The sequence below is a fragment of the Hypanus sabinus genome, chromosome 3 (assembly GCF_030144855.1).
Source record: "Hypanus sabinus isolate sHypSab1 chromosome 3, sHypSab1.hap1, whole genome shotgun sequence".
Lineage (NCBI taxonomy): Eukaryota > Metazoa > Chordata > Chondrichthyes > Myliobatiformes > Dasyatidae > Hypanus > Hypanus sabinus.
Window position 1 is genome coordinate 168,586,972 of NC_082708.1, and position 15,467 is coordinate 168,602,438.

General features: G+C 39.2%; 1 protein-coding gene across 2 annotated transcripts in view; it reads right to left on the reverse strand.

Moving 5' to 3' along the window:
- Positions 1-15,467, reverse strand: part of st3gal5 (ST3 beta-galactoside alpha-2,3-sialyltransferase 5) — an 86,344-nt gene that overhangs the window by 40,874 nt on the left and 30,003 nt on the right. The window contains exon 4 of one of the 2 annotated variants that reach the window (XM_059965620.1): positions 60-403. The exons of the other annotated variant lie outside the window; for it this stretch is intronic. Coding sequence (XP_059821603.1) covers positions 60-403 — 344 coding nt within the window. The remainder of the gene's footprint in view (positions 1-59; positions 404-15,467) is intronic. 2 annotated transcript variants of the gene reach the window in all.

Sequence of the window (15,467 nt, forward strand, 5' to 3'; positions counted from 1 at the left end):
ATGACTATTGCAGAGAGAAAGTTGAAGTGAGATGGGTACATGCAGGGTCCATTCCATACCTGATAACAACATCAAATCTATCCAAGTAGGGTCCAAGACCTAATCCTCGTAGTATTCCACCGCTTCCTAAAACAATACATCTCTTGCATGGATTTCGTTCCAGTTCTTCCGGTAGCGATACCATGGGCATTAGATCAATGAGGTGATTAAAGGTATTTTGGTGCTTCTTAAATCCAAAGGGAGTGTTGTACTTGAACACAGCATCACGGAGAATGGAACTTCTTTCCAGAAAGGGAAGCAAGTCACGGTCATATTTTTGTGGAAACAGTAGAGCCATCTGCTCCTGAACGAAAGACTGGCGACATTTTTGTTCCAATACCTTTTCAGCATATTTTCGGGCACTCTATTTAAATAAAAACAATTAATATCTATACAGTAGCTTTTAATTGACAATAAGCCAGGTTCTCTTATCTGACATTTACTGCTTCAATTACCATTTTAAATATTTTTAACTATGGTTTTAATTCCTTTCTCCATATTAACACTTCCAAATGAAGAATCTATTCTAACAGTCTTCCTTTTGATGCACTGAACCGGTTATTATCAAAGACATCAGGCATCATAATCAACATCAATGACATTTAATTTTCTCCTCCCCCTTTACACAAAAAAGGGGGAGTTGAAGGAAGAGTAGGGAGAACATACAAAATTGACTGCTTTAACTGACTGCTTTGATGTCAGTGCAAACTCAGTGGGACAAAGGGACCATTTCCATTCTGTATAAATTTGCCTCAATGCACTGAGACTGCCCAGCTGACATTATAATTGTCACAATTTTATTCTTCTGGAAGCAACAGTTTGAGAATTTTTAGCAGTTTTTTCAAAAAAAAATGAGTCACAGCATGGAATAGCTGCACCACCCAACAATCCCCGACATCCCACTCCTTAACCTTATCACAGAACAATTTATAATGACCAATTATCCTAACCAGCAATTGTTTATTTACTGTTAATGGCCTTTTCATCGTTATTCCCATCATTGTAGAGTTATGTTGCTGTTTGTATTCACAGTAACAGCTAACGCATTATGAGCCTGTGGTCAGAGGGTTAACTTTCGATGCTGCAGATAAATACATGGAGGATATACCAAAGTAAAAACAAATACGCACTTTATTGCAATAGGATCAATTAGGAAAGGAGATTGCTGGGGGAGGGTGGTGGAGAGCAAAGCATGATAGTAAATAGCCTTGAACCAGGCATTTCCTATATTATCCAAAATAGGCACACTGTTGACAGTGGGAGGAAACCTGTGAACCCAGAGAAAACCTACACATTCCACAGGAAGGACACAGACTGCTTATGGAGGTCACTGGGATTGCACTCTGGACTCCGACGCCCTGAGCTGTAATAGCGTCATGCTAACTGCAACACTACCATGGGGCCAATCACAGAATATCTTTGACTGGAAACTAACACTGTCAACAGTGTGCCTATTTTGGATAATATAGGAAATGCCTGGTTCAAGGCTATTTACTATCATGCTTTGCTTTCCACCACCTTCCCCCAGCAATCTTTCCTAATTGATCCTATTATAATGAAGTGCCTAAATAAAAACACAAAATGCTGGCAGAACTCAGCAGGCCAGACAGCATCTATGGGAGGAGGTAGTGACGACATTTCAGGCCGAAACCCTTCATCAGGAGTGAAGTAACATGGGATGGTCGAGGGGGGATAAGAAGTGGGGGGAGGGATGAAGTAGAGAGCTGGGAAGTGATAGGCTGGAGGGAAATGGGCTAGGGGGAAGGTGGAGAATTAGACAATAGACAATAGGTGCAGAAGTAAACCATTCGGCCCTTCGAATCTGCACCACCATGCTGAAATCATGGCTGATAGTCTACTATCAATACCCGGTTTCTGCCTTGTCCCCATATCCCTTGATTCCCCTATCCATAAGATAACTATCCAGCTCCTTCTTGAAAGCATCCAGAGAATTGGCCTCCACTGCCTTCTGAGGCAGTGCATTCCACACCCCCACAACTCTCTGGGAGAAGAAGTTTTTCCTTAACTCTGTCCTAAATGACCTACCTCTTATTCTTCAACCATGCCCTCTGGTACTGAACTCTCCCAGCATCTGGAACATATTTCCTGTCTCTATCTTGTCCAATCCCTTAATAATCATATGTTGCAATCAGATCCCCTCTCAATCTCCTTAATTCCAGCGTGTACAAGCCCAGTCTCTCTAACCTCTCTGCGGAAGACAGTCCGGACATCCCAGGAATGAACCTTGTGAATCTACGCTGCACTTCCTCTACAGCCAGGATGTCCTTCCTTAACCCTGGAGACCAAAACTGTACACAATACTCCAGGTGTGGTCTTACCAGGGCCCTGTACAAATGCAAAAGGATTTCCTTGCTCTTGTACTCAATTCCCTTTGTAATAAAGGCCAACATTCCATTAGCCTTCTTCACAGCCAGCTGCATTTGCTCATTCACCTTCAGTGACTGATGAACAAGGACTCCTAGATCTCTTTGTATTTCTCCCTTACCTAACTCTACACCGTTCAGATAATAATCTGCCATCCTGTTCTTACTCCCAAAGTGGATAACCTCACACTTATTCACATTAAACGTCATCTGCCAAGTATCTGCCCACACACCCAGCCTATCCAAGTCACCCTGAATTCTCCTAACATCCTCATCACATGTCACACTGCCACCCAGCTTCGTATCATCAGCAAACTTGCCGATGTTATTCTCAATGCCTTCATCTAAATCGTTGATGTAAATCGTAAACAGCTGTGGTCCCAATACCGAGCCCTGTGGCACCCCACTAGTCACCACCTGCCATTCCAAGAAACACCCATTCACCGCTACCCTTTGCTTTCTATCTGCCAACCAGTTTTCTATCCATGTCAATATCTTCCCCCCAATGCCATGAGCTCTGATTTTACCCACCAATCTCCTATGTGGGACCTTATCAAATGCCTTCTGAAAATCGAGGTACACTACCATCCACTGGATCTCCCTTGTCTAACTTCCTGGTTACATCCTCAAAAAACTCCAATAGATTAGTCAAGCATGATTTGCCCTTGGTAAATCCATGCTGGCTCAGCCCAACCCTATCACTGCTATCTAGATATGCCACTATTTCATCTTTAATAATGGACTCTAGCATCTTCCCCACTACTGATGTTAGGCTGACAGGACAATAGTTCTCTGTTTTCTCCCTCCCTCCTTTCTTTAAAAGTGGAATAACATTAGCCATTTTCCAATCCTCAGGAACTGATCCTGAATCTAAGGAACATTGGAAAATGATTACCAATGCATCCGCAATTTCCAGAGCCACCTCCTTTAGTACCCTAGGATGCAGACCATCTGGACCTGGGTATTTATTAGCCTTCAGTCCCATCAGTCTACTCATCACCGTTTCCTTCCTAATGTCAATCTGTTTCATTTCCTCTGTTACCCTATGTCCTTGGCCCATCCATACATCTGGGAGATTGCTTGTGTCTTCCCTAGTGAAGATAGATCTAAAGCACTTATTAAATTCTTCTGCCATTTCTCTGTTTCCCTTAACAATTTCACCCAATTCATTCTTCAAGGGCCCAACATTGTTCTTAACTATCTTCTTTCTCTTTTTCTCTTCACATACCTAAAAAAGCTTTTCCTATCTTCCTTTATGTTCCTGGCTAGTTTGCGTTCATACCTCATTTTTTCTCCCCGTATTGCCTTTTTAGTTAAGTTCTGTTGTTCCTTAAAAATTTCCCGATCATCTGTCCTCCCACTCACCTTAGCTCTGTCATACTTCCTTTTTTTTTAATGCTATTCAATCTCTGACTTCCTTTGTCAACCACTGTGGCCCCTTTCCCCCCTTTGAATCCTTCCTTCTCCTTCTCCGGGGGATGAACTGACTTCGCACCTTGTGCATTATTCCCAAGAATCCTTGCCATTACTGTTCCACTGTCTTTTCTGCTAGGATATCCGTCCATTTAACTTTGGCCAGCTCCTCCCTCATGGCTCCATAGTCTCCTTTGTTCAACTGCAACACTGACAACTCCAATCTGCCCTTATCCTCAAATTGCAGATAAAAACTTATATTATGGTCACTACCTCCTAATGGCTCCTTTACTTCAAGATCGCTTATCAAATCCTGTTCATTACACAACACTAAATCCAGAATAGACCTGTCCCTGGTCGGCTCTCGTACAAGCTGTTCCAAGAATGCATCCTGTAGGCACTCTACAAACTCCCTATCCTGGGGTCCAGCACCAACCTGATTCTCCCAGTTCACCTGTATGTTGAAATCCCCCATAACTACTGCGACATTACCTTTGCCACATGCCAATGTTAACTCCCTATTCAACTTGCACCCAATATCCATGCTACTGCTTTTATTGGAAATTATGGGATTATGGGAAATAAAAGAGAAAGAAAGGTAGGGCTGGGGGGAGATTATAGTGAGGGGGGAAAAGAGAGAGAAAGAGAACCAGACTAAAATTATAGATAGTTCAAAATGTTTTGTGAATACAATTTCAATCTGTTTATACTGGTACAAGCTAAATTATTGCTTCCTGGCAAAAATTAAATTTGCATGAGTGTCTGTCAGTATTCATTCATCTGCAGATTCACTCGTGTTGCCTGATAATAAAGTGCCTATTTGTTTTTAAATTTGGTACACCCTCAATGTATTTATCTGCAGCATGCAAATTTAACACTCTCACCACAGGCTCATAATACGTTAGCTATTACTGTGAATACAAACAGCAACAAAACTCTACAATGATGGGAATAGCGATGAAAAGGCCAAAAATAAACAATTCTAGGATGGATACGATGGGGGTAAACTCAAAAAAAAGTTTGAATTTTCTTCCAAGGAAAAATATGACAATTACTTGTATGAATACTGACAGACACTCATGCAAATTTAATTTTTGCCAGTACCAGTATAAACAGATTGAAATTGTATTCACAAAACATTTTGAACTATTATAAACAAAGTAAAGGGACCATCACATAAAATGCCCAACTATATTACCATATTAATAAAATAAAACAAAACGTTGTCTGAAACCAGGCTTACAAAGCTTTTCACTGTATCTCAGTACGCGTGACAATAACAAACCTGTCACCAACTTTGGTGCCAGTACAATAGTATAGCTAGAAGAGCAGCTGTCCCACAGCTCCAATAACCGAGGTTCAATCCTGCTCTCCAGTGCTGCCTGTGTGGAATTTCTACATTCTTACTGCATCCACTACTCCAGTTCCCACTCAAATACCAAAGACAGGTAGGTTAATTGAGCACTGCAAGTTTATCCTGATGTGTAGGTAGATTCTAGGGGGAGTGAAAGGGAGGGCAGGGAGAAAAAGAAAGGGACTGATTTGAATGTCTATTTGATGGTCAGTGTAAACTCTGTGGGATAAAGGACCTGTTTCCATTCCATATGATTCAAACTCAGTTTACAGAGGACACCAACTGAATAAAACTTCCCCACAATATAACTTGATGCAATGTGGCACTAATCACCAAATCTCATCTTGATTTCTCTTGAACCTCTCATATACCTCCTCAACGTGCATACTCATCTTATTCTACCTTTAACATGTTACTATAACTTCCACCATCCTTCAAACCAATCTCATCACCAAGATATACCAAACATTTTCTTTTTGCTATCCCTGCAAATGCTTTTAATTAAAACCATCTGTCCTGGTGGTATGGTGCAGTTACAGCCAGCAGCATAAATAAAAAACAGTTATTTAAATAGAAAAGTGGGTCTTGTAGTGTGAAAGGGGGAAACAAGTGGAAAATCGCAACAAAACCCGAAGACAAGCGATAAAATACCGACTGACGGTGAGGACACTGACGTCGGCGCTAGCAACCAAGCTGAACACGAGGATATGGAGGCTGTTCGCGTCAGCATCATGGTCGAAATACAGGCACTTCATTTGGACATGAGAAAAGAACTGGGTGATACCTTGGGCTTACTAAAGGAGGAACTGGTGGATTTCAGAGAAGAAATTAACCAGAAGTTGAATGCTATTGTTGGTGACTTAAAAGAAATAAAAGGCAGAGTTAAGGATATGGAGCGAAGGGTGACAGAAGTGGAGGAAGGGAAGGCCGAGGCCGGGGAGGTTCTTTCCTACGCACTGGAACTTCAGGAGATCATTCAAGCTCGACTAACAAACCTGGAGGCTCGTTCACACAGGAATAACATGCGTATCCATGGAATTTCCGAGGGGGTGGAAGGAGACAACATACAGGAATTTCTGGAAAGATTTATTAAAACAGTTGTCCCTTCCCAATGTCACCCTCAGCATACAACGCTGCCATCGATTTTTTGGATCCAAACCACCACAAGGTTCCAACCCAAGGTCTGTGGTCATCTACTTTCAGGAGTATAGAATCAAAGAATTGGTGCTTCGCTCTGCTTGGGGAAAAAAAAAACGAGAGATCTACTACGACAGGAAAAGAGCATTTTTTGATCAAGACTACCCAACCAAAATAGTTATGAAAAGAAAGGCTTACTCCACCATCAGAAAAAAGCTTAAAGAAAAGGGGCTCTGATTCCAGACTCTTTACCCAGCTAAACTTTGAGTGCTTTTTGGCACTGGACAAGTCATCTACAGTAACACATCAGAGAACAGTTGAAGAACAGGGGATTTTTCCCAAACTGTCCTGGAATCATGGCCCCCGTGGAAGGCACGGCCACAGCGAAACTGAGGCGGCTTTCCTGGGATACAGCTGGTATAAAATCCCATCAGGAACAAGAAACTCGTCTGAAACGCATCTAGGACAAGCTAAAGGAATTTTGCCACATCAAATATGCTGCATAAGAGCTCTCAAAAGTATAGTGAGAAAATATCCTTCAGCTAGGTCAACAAGGTCACATATACCCTAACACCAAACTATAATTGACTTTGTATTAAGAACAAAAATAAAACATAAACGATTTTTCCTCTGTAAGCTCTTATTACTATAACTGACCGCAAACCTGGGAGCTGATGTTTGATTTTGGGTTTTTTTTGTGCACTGTACTGATTTCAATTATTCAGAGGCATCAATCTGCACTAGGAGGGGCCCCTTGGGGTTTAAGGGCTTCCCCCGACTTAGAAGTTTAGTTTAAACTTCAAAGATGGAAGTCAAAGATGTTATGTGTTGTTTATAATGTTAACTGTTAGCTTGTTGTACAGACAGAAGTTTATTTGTTTAGGTCATTTAGGGATAGCTAACTATTTATATAAACCCATTTTTACTGGTGTGGAACGCCGTATCAAGAATACAGAGTAATCACCTTTAATGCAAATGGGTTACAGAACCCAATCAAAAGGAGTAAGGCTATAGCTAAAATGAAGAGAGAAAAGCAAGGTATAATTTTTTGGCAAGAAACTCACCTTCCAAAGATTGAACATGAGAAGTTATGCAAATTAGGATTTAAAAATAGTCATTACTCTTCTTTTGAGAGGGGAAATACAAGGGGAGTTGAAATATTAATCTCAAATAAAGTAAATGTCTGGTTTTCCTCACACAAAGAAGGGCATTGTTTACTGGTGAAGGGCTTTATTGATCATAAAGTTACTCTACTGAATGTTTACAGACCACCAGGAAATGATAAACAGCTGATTAAGGCAGTTTTTAATATGATAGCTATGGAAACATCTGGTGTGGTAAAATGTGGAGGGGACTGAAATATTTAATTACATCCTTCCCTGGACTCCTCCAAAAGATAAACCCGGAAACATTACATGTCAAGAAACTGCTCAAAGAAATAGGCACGGTAGATATAGAGAGTGTTACATCCAATTGATAGACAGTTCACCTTTTTTTCTCACCCCCACTCTGTGTACTCGAGAATACATTTTTTTAATGTTTAATTCAGAGAGACACAGGATTAGAAAATGCAATATAGGGGTAAGAGGCATCTGACTATGCAGGGGTTTACTTAGCATTACATTTAGACAACAAACCCAGATACCTTGTGGAGACTCAATACCAGTCTTTTGAATGATTCCCTAAGTTTAAAATAACTAAAGAAAGAGTTTGAAGATTATATGATATTTAATGATAATGGAATGGTGTCCCCAGCGCTCTGTGGGATGCTGCAAAAGCTGTTGTTTGGGGTAAACTCAAAGTGGTCAGCTCAGAAGGAAAAGGAAAAAGAGAAACAAATCAAGGATCTGATTGAAAAATTACAATTTTTGGAGAATAAGCATATGGAGTTATATAATGACAGTGATGTCTTGAATCAAATTTTGGATACAAAACAAATTCTAAATAATATCTATGAAAGTGAAGTTGAGAAGAGAGTCAAGTTTGTTAAGCAAAATTTTTTTTTAAATGAGAATGGACCTCTTTACCAAACTTAAGATTTTACTATTGGGCAGTCAATATATGGTATTTAATATTCTGGACACAAGAATGGACTATAGCTGCTTGCCCACAATGAGTAAATTTGGAATGTAAATCTGTGCAAGATTTTTCACTGATTTCAATCTTAGGATCTTCACTTCCTTTTTCTTTATTCAAATTGAATAAACAGATAACTAATCCTATAGTCAGATATACATTACGAATTTGGTTTCAATTTCATAAATTTTTTGGTTTGAATAAATTTATTTTATCATGTCCTATAATATCTAATTATTTTTTTCAGCCTTCATCTATGGATCAAGCTTTTCTGTTATGGAAAACAAAAAGATATAACATGTTTTCGTGATCTGTTTCTGGATGATAACATTATGTCCTTTGAACAGCTATCTAATAAATATAATTTACCTAAAACCCATTTTTTTTTAGATATTTGCAAGTTGGAAATTTTTTGTATAATGAGTTACAGTCTTTTTCAAAAGAATGTCCATTGGACATTACAGATAGAATTTTAGCCCTTAATCCTTATCAAAAGGGTTTAGTAGCCATCATTTATAAGATGATCATGAATTTACAGTTAGATGTATCAGAAAAAATTAAGAAGGAATGGCAAGAAGAGCTGCATTGTCCTATATCGGGGGTCGGCAACCTGCGGCTCCCGAGCCATTTGTGGCTCTTTCACCTCTGTGCTGCGGCTCCCTGTGGCTTTGGGAAATAATTGGTCAGTATTTAATTAAAATGTATTTTATGTTAGTTTGTTAGCTTTTGAAATGTAATTCTAAATTTGAAGATTATGGTGATCTTGTACAATCTAAGTGTGGCGACACATTTCCTCACAATTAGCCAGCATTCCGGCTAAGGGAGATAGCCTACGGGGGTTTGTGAGTACGCGTCTTTTGCAGCATCTGCGTCCATGGGGGCTGGGTTGAGGGAGGCTTAAAAGCAAGGCTGTTTAGTTCGAATAAAGTTATTCGACTGCAGTTTACTGACTGCGTGAGCACACCGCTACAACGTGTTTTTATCGCTATTAATATACGTCACCACTGCCAATACCTGACACCCGCCAGTGCGCGATTTCTTTAATTTTTCGATCCAAGGTAAGCCAACTATGGAGAATTCTAAAAAAAGAAAAGTGACTGAAGAAAACAGAACGTTTAATGATACGTGGACAGATTCATTTGCTTTCACTGTTGACGAGACTGGTTTACCGGTATGCTTAATATGCAACTAGCAAACAACAAAAAGTCAAATGTCGCAAGGCATTTCCAGAATAAACACGCAGCCTTTGCTCAAAAATATCCGGATGGAGATGAGAGAAAAAAAGCCGTTTCGGAACTGATGCGGAAGGTTGATCTGAGCAAAAATCATTTCCAGAAATGGATGAAGTCTGGAAAATCAACGACATACGCCAGTTATATTGCCGCTCAGGAAATAGTCAGGCACGGGAAGCAGTTTACAGATGGTGAATATATAAAAGAATCTTTCATTAAGATTTCAGAACATCTATTCACGGACTTTAAAAACAAGAGTGAAATTGTGCAGAAAATCAGGGATATGCCCCTCTCTGCAAAGACTGTCAAAGACAGAACCATAAAAATGGCAGAAGACATCACAAGACAGCAAATTAAAGACATCAATTCAGCTGTGGCCTACTCGATTGCCTGTGACGAGTCTAAAGACAAAGGTGATATTGAACAAATAGCGTTGTTCTGCCGGTATGTAAACTCTGCCGGGCCACAGGAAGAACTGATTGAGTTGATACCTCTAAAAGACCAAACACGGGGGGAGGACATCTGTGAGGCTGTCTTGAATTGTTTAAGAGCCAAAGGAATAAAGACCACCCATCTGGTGTCAGTAGCTACTGATGGGGGCACCGAATATGACGGGAACGCACAAGGGAATTGTGGCTTTACTGCAGAAGTCGCTGGACAGAAAGCTGCTGACTTTTCACTGCATCTTGCACCAAGAGGCACTGTGCGCTCAAACATTTCCTCCGGAATGCACAGAAGTAATGGATGTTGTCATTCAGATTGTCAATAAAATAATGGCAAAAAGTTTAAATCACCGTCAATTCCGTTTGTTACTGGACGAGCTGGAAATTGCATATTCTGATCTCCTGCTGCACAACAAAGTCTGATGGTTGTCCAGGGGGGAGGTGCTGAAACGCTTTGTCGCGTGTCTGGAAGAAGTGAAAACTTTCCTGGGCAGCAAAGGGCTCAACTTTCCTGAGCTGGAACAGCCAGAGTGGCTGGAAAAGCTACACTTCATGGTAGACATGACAGCGCACCTGAACACGCTGAACACAGCTCTTCAACGGGGTAAGGACGTACAGCCCTGCACATGTTGGAGGATGTTTTGGCATTCGAGCGCAAGTTGACGTTGCTTGCCAGAGATTTACAGAAAGGCACATTGTCTCACTTCCCCAATTTGAGAGAGTTCAAACAAGGTCACGACATGATAAATTCGGAGTATTTACATTCTGCAATCATCGCAATGCAAACATCGTTTGGGAAACGCTTCTGTGAGTTCAGAGAGGAAAAAAACACATTATCCTTCCCGGTCACTCCCCTAAGCATCGATCCATCCCTACTAAATACGACTGCATTGTCAGGTGTGAGTCAACCTGAACAAGTATGATAAATATTTTAATTGCCTATTATTTTACGTATATTCATATGTTTTCATTGTTCAGTGAAATAGTCCTTTTATTTTTCAGGTTGACAGCTGGCTGACGTTATTTTTGGTTTGCTGCTGGCGGCAAATTTAAGTTTGGCGTTTTTCATAAATACAAGAAGGACTCAAATAGACGTTGAGTATTTTACTTAAAAGTAACCTTCAACCCAACATCTTTTTTTCGGAGTTCAAAATGTTTTTGTTGCATGCAGAAATGTAATTTCATTTTCTCTGCAGGAGTTCATCAATTTCATAAATGCAACACATTATAGTTTGTTTATACATAGCATAAAGGCAAAACAAAACGTTGTATGCAGTGTTATTTCATTTTAAATGTCAAGCGGGTTTTGCGGCTCCCAGTGTTTTCTTTTCTGTGGGAAACGGGTCCAAGTGGCTCTTTCAGTGGTAAAGGTTGCTGACCCCTGTCCTATATCTACTGAGCAATGGGAAAAAATTTTATTATTGGTAAATTCGTCCTCTATTTGTGCTAAACATGCCCTAATACAATTTAAGGTTGTACATAGAGCTCATATGTCTAAGGATAAACTGGCTCAATTTTATTCTCATCTTAACTGAACCTGCGATAGATGTCATTCTGATATTGCTTCATTGACTCATATGTTTTGGTCTTGTCCTTGTTTACAAAATTATTGGAAAGATATTTTCAGTATTATCTCAAGAGTTTTAAATATTAATTTTCAATCGCATCCTCTTACTGCAATTTTCGGTTTACCAATAATGTATAATAATCGTTTATCCGCTTCATCTCAACGAATGATTGCATTTGTTACATTAATGGCTAGAAGATCTATTTTATTGAATTGGAAAGAAATTAATCCTCCAACTGTATTTCAGTGGTTTTCTCAAACTATTTCTTGTTTGAGTTTAGAAAAAATTAGAAGTGTGGTTTTTGATCCTTCAGTTAAATTTAAAGAAACTTGGAGACCTTTTATTCAACATTTTCACATGATTTGAATTGTCTTTTCCTAAACCTTACTTATATTATCCTTAATTAATTGGATGGAGGTTCGGAGTTATTGGCACTACTGTATATGTACTTAACATTATTCAATGGCCCATGTTGGTTCGTGTTTTTTTTTGTTGTTTTTTTTCTCTCTTTTTTTGGGGTTTTTTTCTTTTTTTTTCTCTTTTTACTTCTTTGTTCATTAATGTTCTGAGTTTGAGAGGGTTATATATTTTTATTATTATATATCTGAATGTCTATTTAAACTATTAATTATGTACTCTCAAACATTTTGTACTCATGTTTCATTTATGTTTGTTTAAAACTAATAAGAAGATTTAAAAAGAAAAAAGAAAGAGAATGGACCCAAATGTATTAAATTACTTGCATGGAGAATACGTAAACAACAGGCTGAGAGTTCTATACATAGGGTGAAAGATGCCCAGACTAATAAGATGCTTCATGGATTGGAAGACATTCAAAAATCTTTCAAAACGTACTACACAAAGTTATACGCTCAGCCCAAAGCTGCAGAGTTAGCAGATATATCTATTTTCTTAACGTCCTTACTTTTACCATTGGTAGGAACTGAGCAAAATAAACTAATGACTCAGGAGAACAACACAAGAAGAAATAGGGATCTCTCCACAATGTATGTTAAATCAAAATGCAAGAAAGAAGCCAACATAAAATTGACAGTTGGTTAAACATATGCAGAACACATTCGACTACTTCAAACTCAGGTCTGTGGAGGGAATTCACCTGAAAGAATACCTTAAGATTTTTCATAATGCCAAAAATAAAGTAGTTACAAAGTAACAGACCTGAACAAGGTCAATGCTGGAGAATATGAGATAATGTGTTGGCTGATCATTTTCATATTTTCTGGGGGTGTCCAATGATTTTGCCTTATTGGTTTGATGTGGTAACAGATGAGGTCAATAATCAGCCCAGAAATTAATTTTGACTTTTAACATTATTTATTTGGGTAATGTACCAAATGGGCTCAAAAACATGAAAGATATGTGTTACAATACTACTAGCAGCCAGTAAGAAAGTGATTACCAGGAAATAGCTAAGTAAAGAGTCTCCTACAGTCCTGGAATGGATAGAAATAGTTCAAAAAATTTATGTTATGGAAGGATTGACTTTCTCTCTGAGACATGCTACTAAAAATTTGAAAGATACTGTGAAAATTGGACACTTTGAGCTTGAAGTGACTTCACTGTACATTCATTTGGTTTGAAGAACTTTGATTTATTTCTTCTTGAGGGAACCTGCAGAATGGTCTTAAAGTTATGGATCTTAAGGTCCCCTGAAGGACAATTATGGACACAAGAGTTTGGTTAACCTTGATACAGCAATGTAACCCATTTTGCTATTCACTTTTTCCTATTATAAGATACGGATTTTACTTCACCTATGATGACCCAGTCTGTCTGCTTTTTTATCCTATTTGTTCTGTCATTGGCAAAACAATAAAAGTTAAAAAACATCTATCCTGATTTCACTCCCTTCCTTACCTCTCAAATTCACTTCCATTTATATCATATTCACCGAAAAGTGAGGCATGACGGGTTTAAAAAAAACAGGCTGAGAAATTTAAAATGAAAACACTTCTTGAGCAGAAGCAAACTCAGCAAGTTTGAGGGGCAAATGGGACAAAGGGCATGTACCCATTCTGTAAACAGGAAAGTGGAATTTTAGATTACCTTAACTTTAGAGGTAGCATAACAGAAGATGGTTGCAAGCGCAATTGAAGAGTCCAGACCAAAGGTAGCAAGTGCTACCGTGGACAGTAAATGCTTTACAACACCAGAAATTGGGGTTCAATTCCCACTGTCGTCTGTATGTTCTCCCTGTGACCATGTGGGTTTCCTCCGGGTGCTCTTGTTTCCTCCCCCATTCCAAGGTAGTATGCATCAGTAAGTTGTGGGCACACTGTGTTGGTGCCAAAAGTATGGGGACACTCGCTGCCTGCCTCAAGCACATCCTTGGACTATGTTGGCTGTTGACCTAAACAACACATTTCACTGTATGTTCTAATATTTGTGTGACAAATAAAGCTAATCTTTAATCGCTGGATGAGGATTGATAGCACATAGCCGAAGACACAGAATTTGGTAATGTTACAAAAGGCATTGATTATACTGTCTGAAACTCAGCCCAGGATCATATATAACAAAGGGGTGCAAACAATCTTATTTAATTTCACACAACTTCTATAGAAGGGAATAAAACGTTATTTTTAAAATTTGCAGAAAAACTTACAACAGAACCAAGAGAATGCCATCCCACATTTTAGCTGCTTCAGTAACTTGCTGTCTACCATAATGTCAGAAGTGGGGACTTAATACTAACTGCACTATTCCATTTACAACTCCACAGGAATGGATATAGCCCTTAACTGCTTACAGAATGACCAACAATATTTCAGACAATGATTGCTAATTAGCAAATACTATAAAATGCCTGGCTATAACCATCTCCAACAAGACGGATTCTGATCTCCACTTTGGCATTCAATGTTTTTCCCCATCACTATATCATCAGTATTCGCACAGTCAGCACTGACCAGAAGTTTAAAATGATCTGCCCACAAAACTGCAGCAACAAAAACAGGTCAAGCACTGAGTATCCTTTCTTGTGTCTCGATTTCTACCACCCCAAAAGAATTCCCCACCACCAACAAGGTTCAAAGCAAGACAGTGATGGAATACTCTTTTAAAGTAAATAAAGCATGTGCAATGCTCAGAAATTCAACAACAAAGTAGTCCACTTGACAGATAGCCTGTCAAGCAGAACACTCCTTGTACAAAATGAACTGCAGTTACTCACCCAAGCTACTTGAAACCACATCCCAAACTCTGAACCATCAACTAAAAAAGCGATCTGCTATATGGAAACTGCACCACTAGCACTTTCTTTCAAGTCACACAGCTTTCTAAATCATACTTCCTTACATCAAAAGTGACCATTCAACCCACTGAGTCTGTTTCAGCTCATGTTCCTTTCCCTTGTAACATTTTCTCCTCACAGATTTATTGTTGGCTATGAATCTCGGAGCTCTTTACCCAATAATATTGTGGGAACATCTACACCAGAAAGACTGTAGTGGTTCAAAATGGAGCTCACCACCATGTTCTCAAAGTTCATTAAGGCTGGGCAATAAATGCTGGCTTTGCGCACTACATCCAAATCGTTAAGTTTGTAATATTTAAGATCTTATTTTCCACTTTAGTAAGGGATAAGCAAAAATTTAAATGTAGAAAGACGGCAGCAGTGATGGAACTGAAGGACTCGAAGGGCCGGGTGGCCTACTCCTGCATCTATTGTCTATTGTCCAATGGCAGTTTTGCATATAACCATCACAGGGCTTAGATTCTTGCATTGTTCATCTCTATTGCAATAACATGTTTTAACAGCACACAGCCACCGGGCAAGATTTATTTAAAATGGCCCAAGG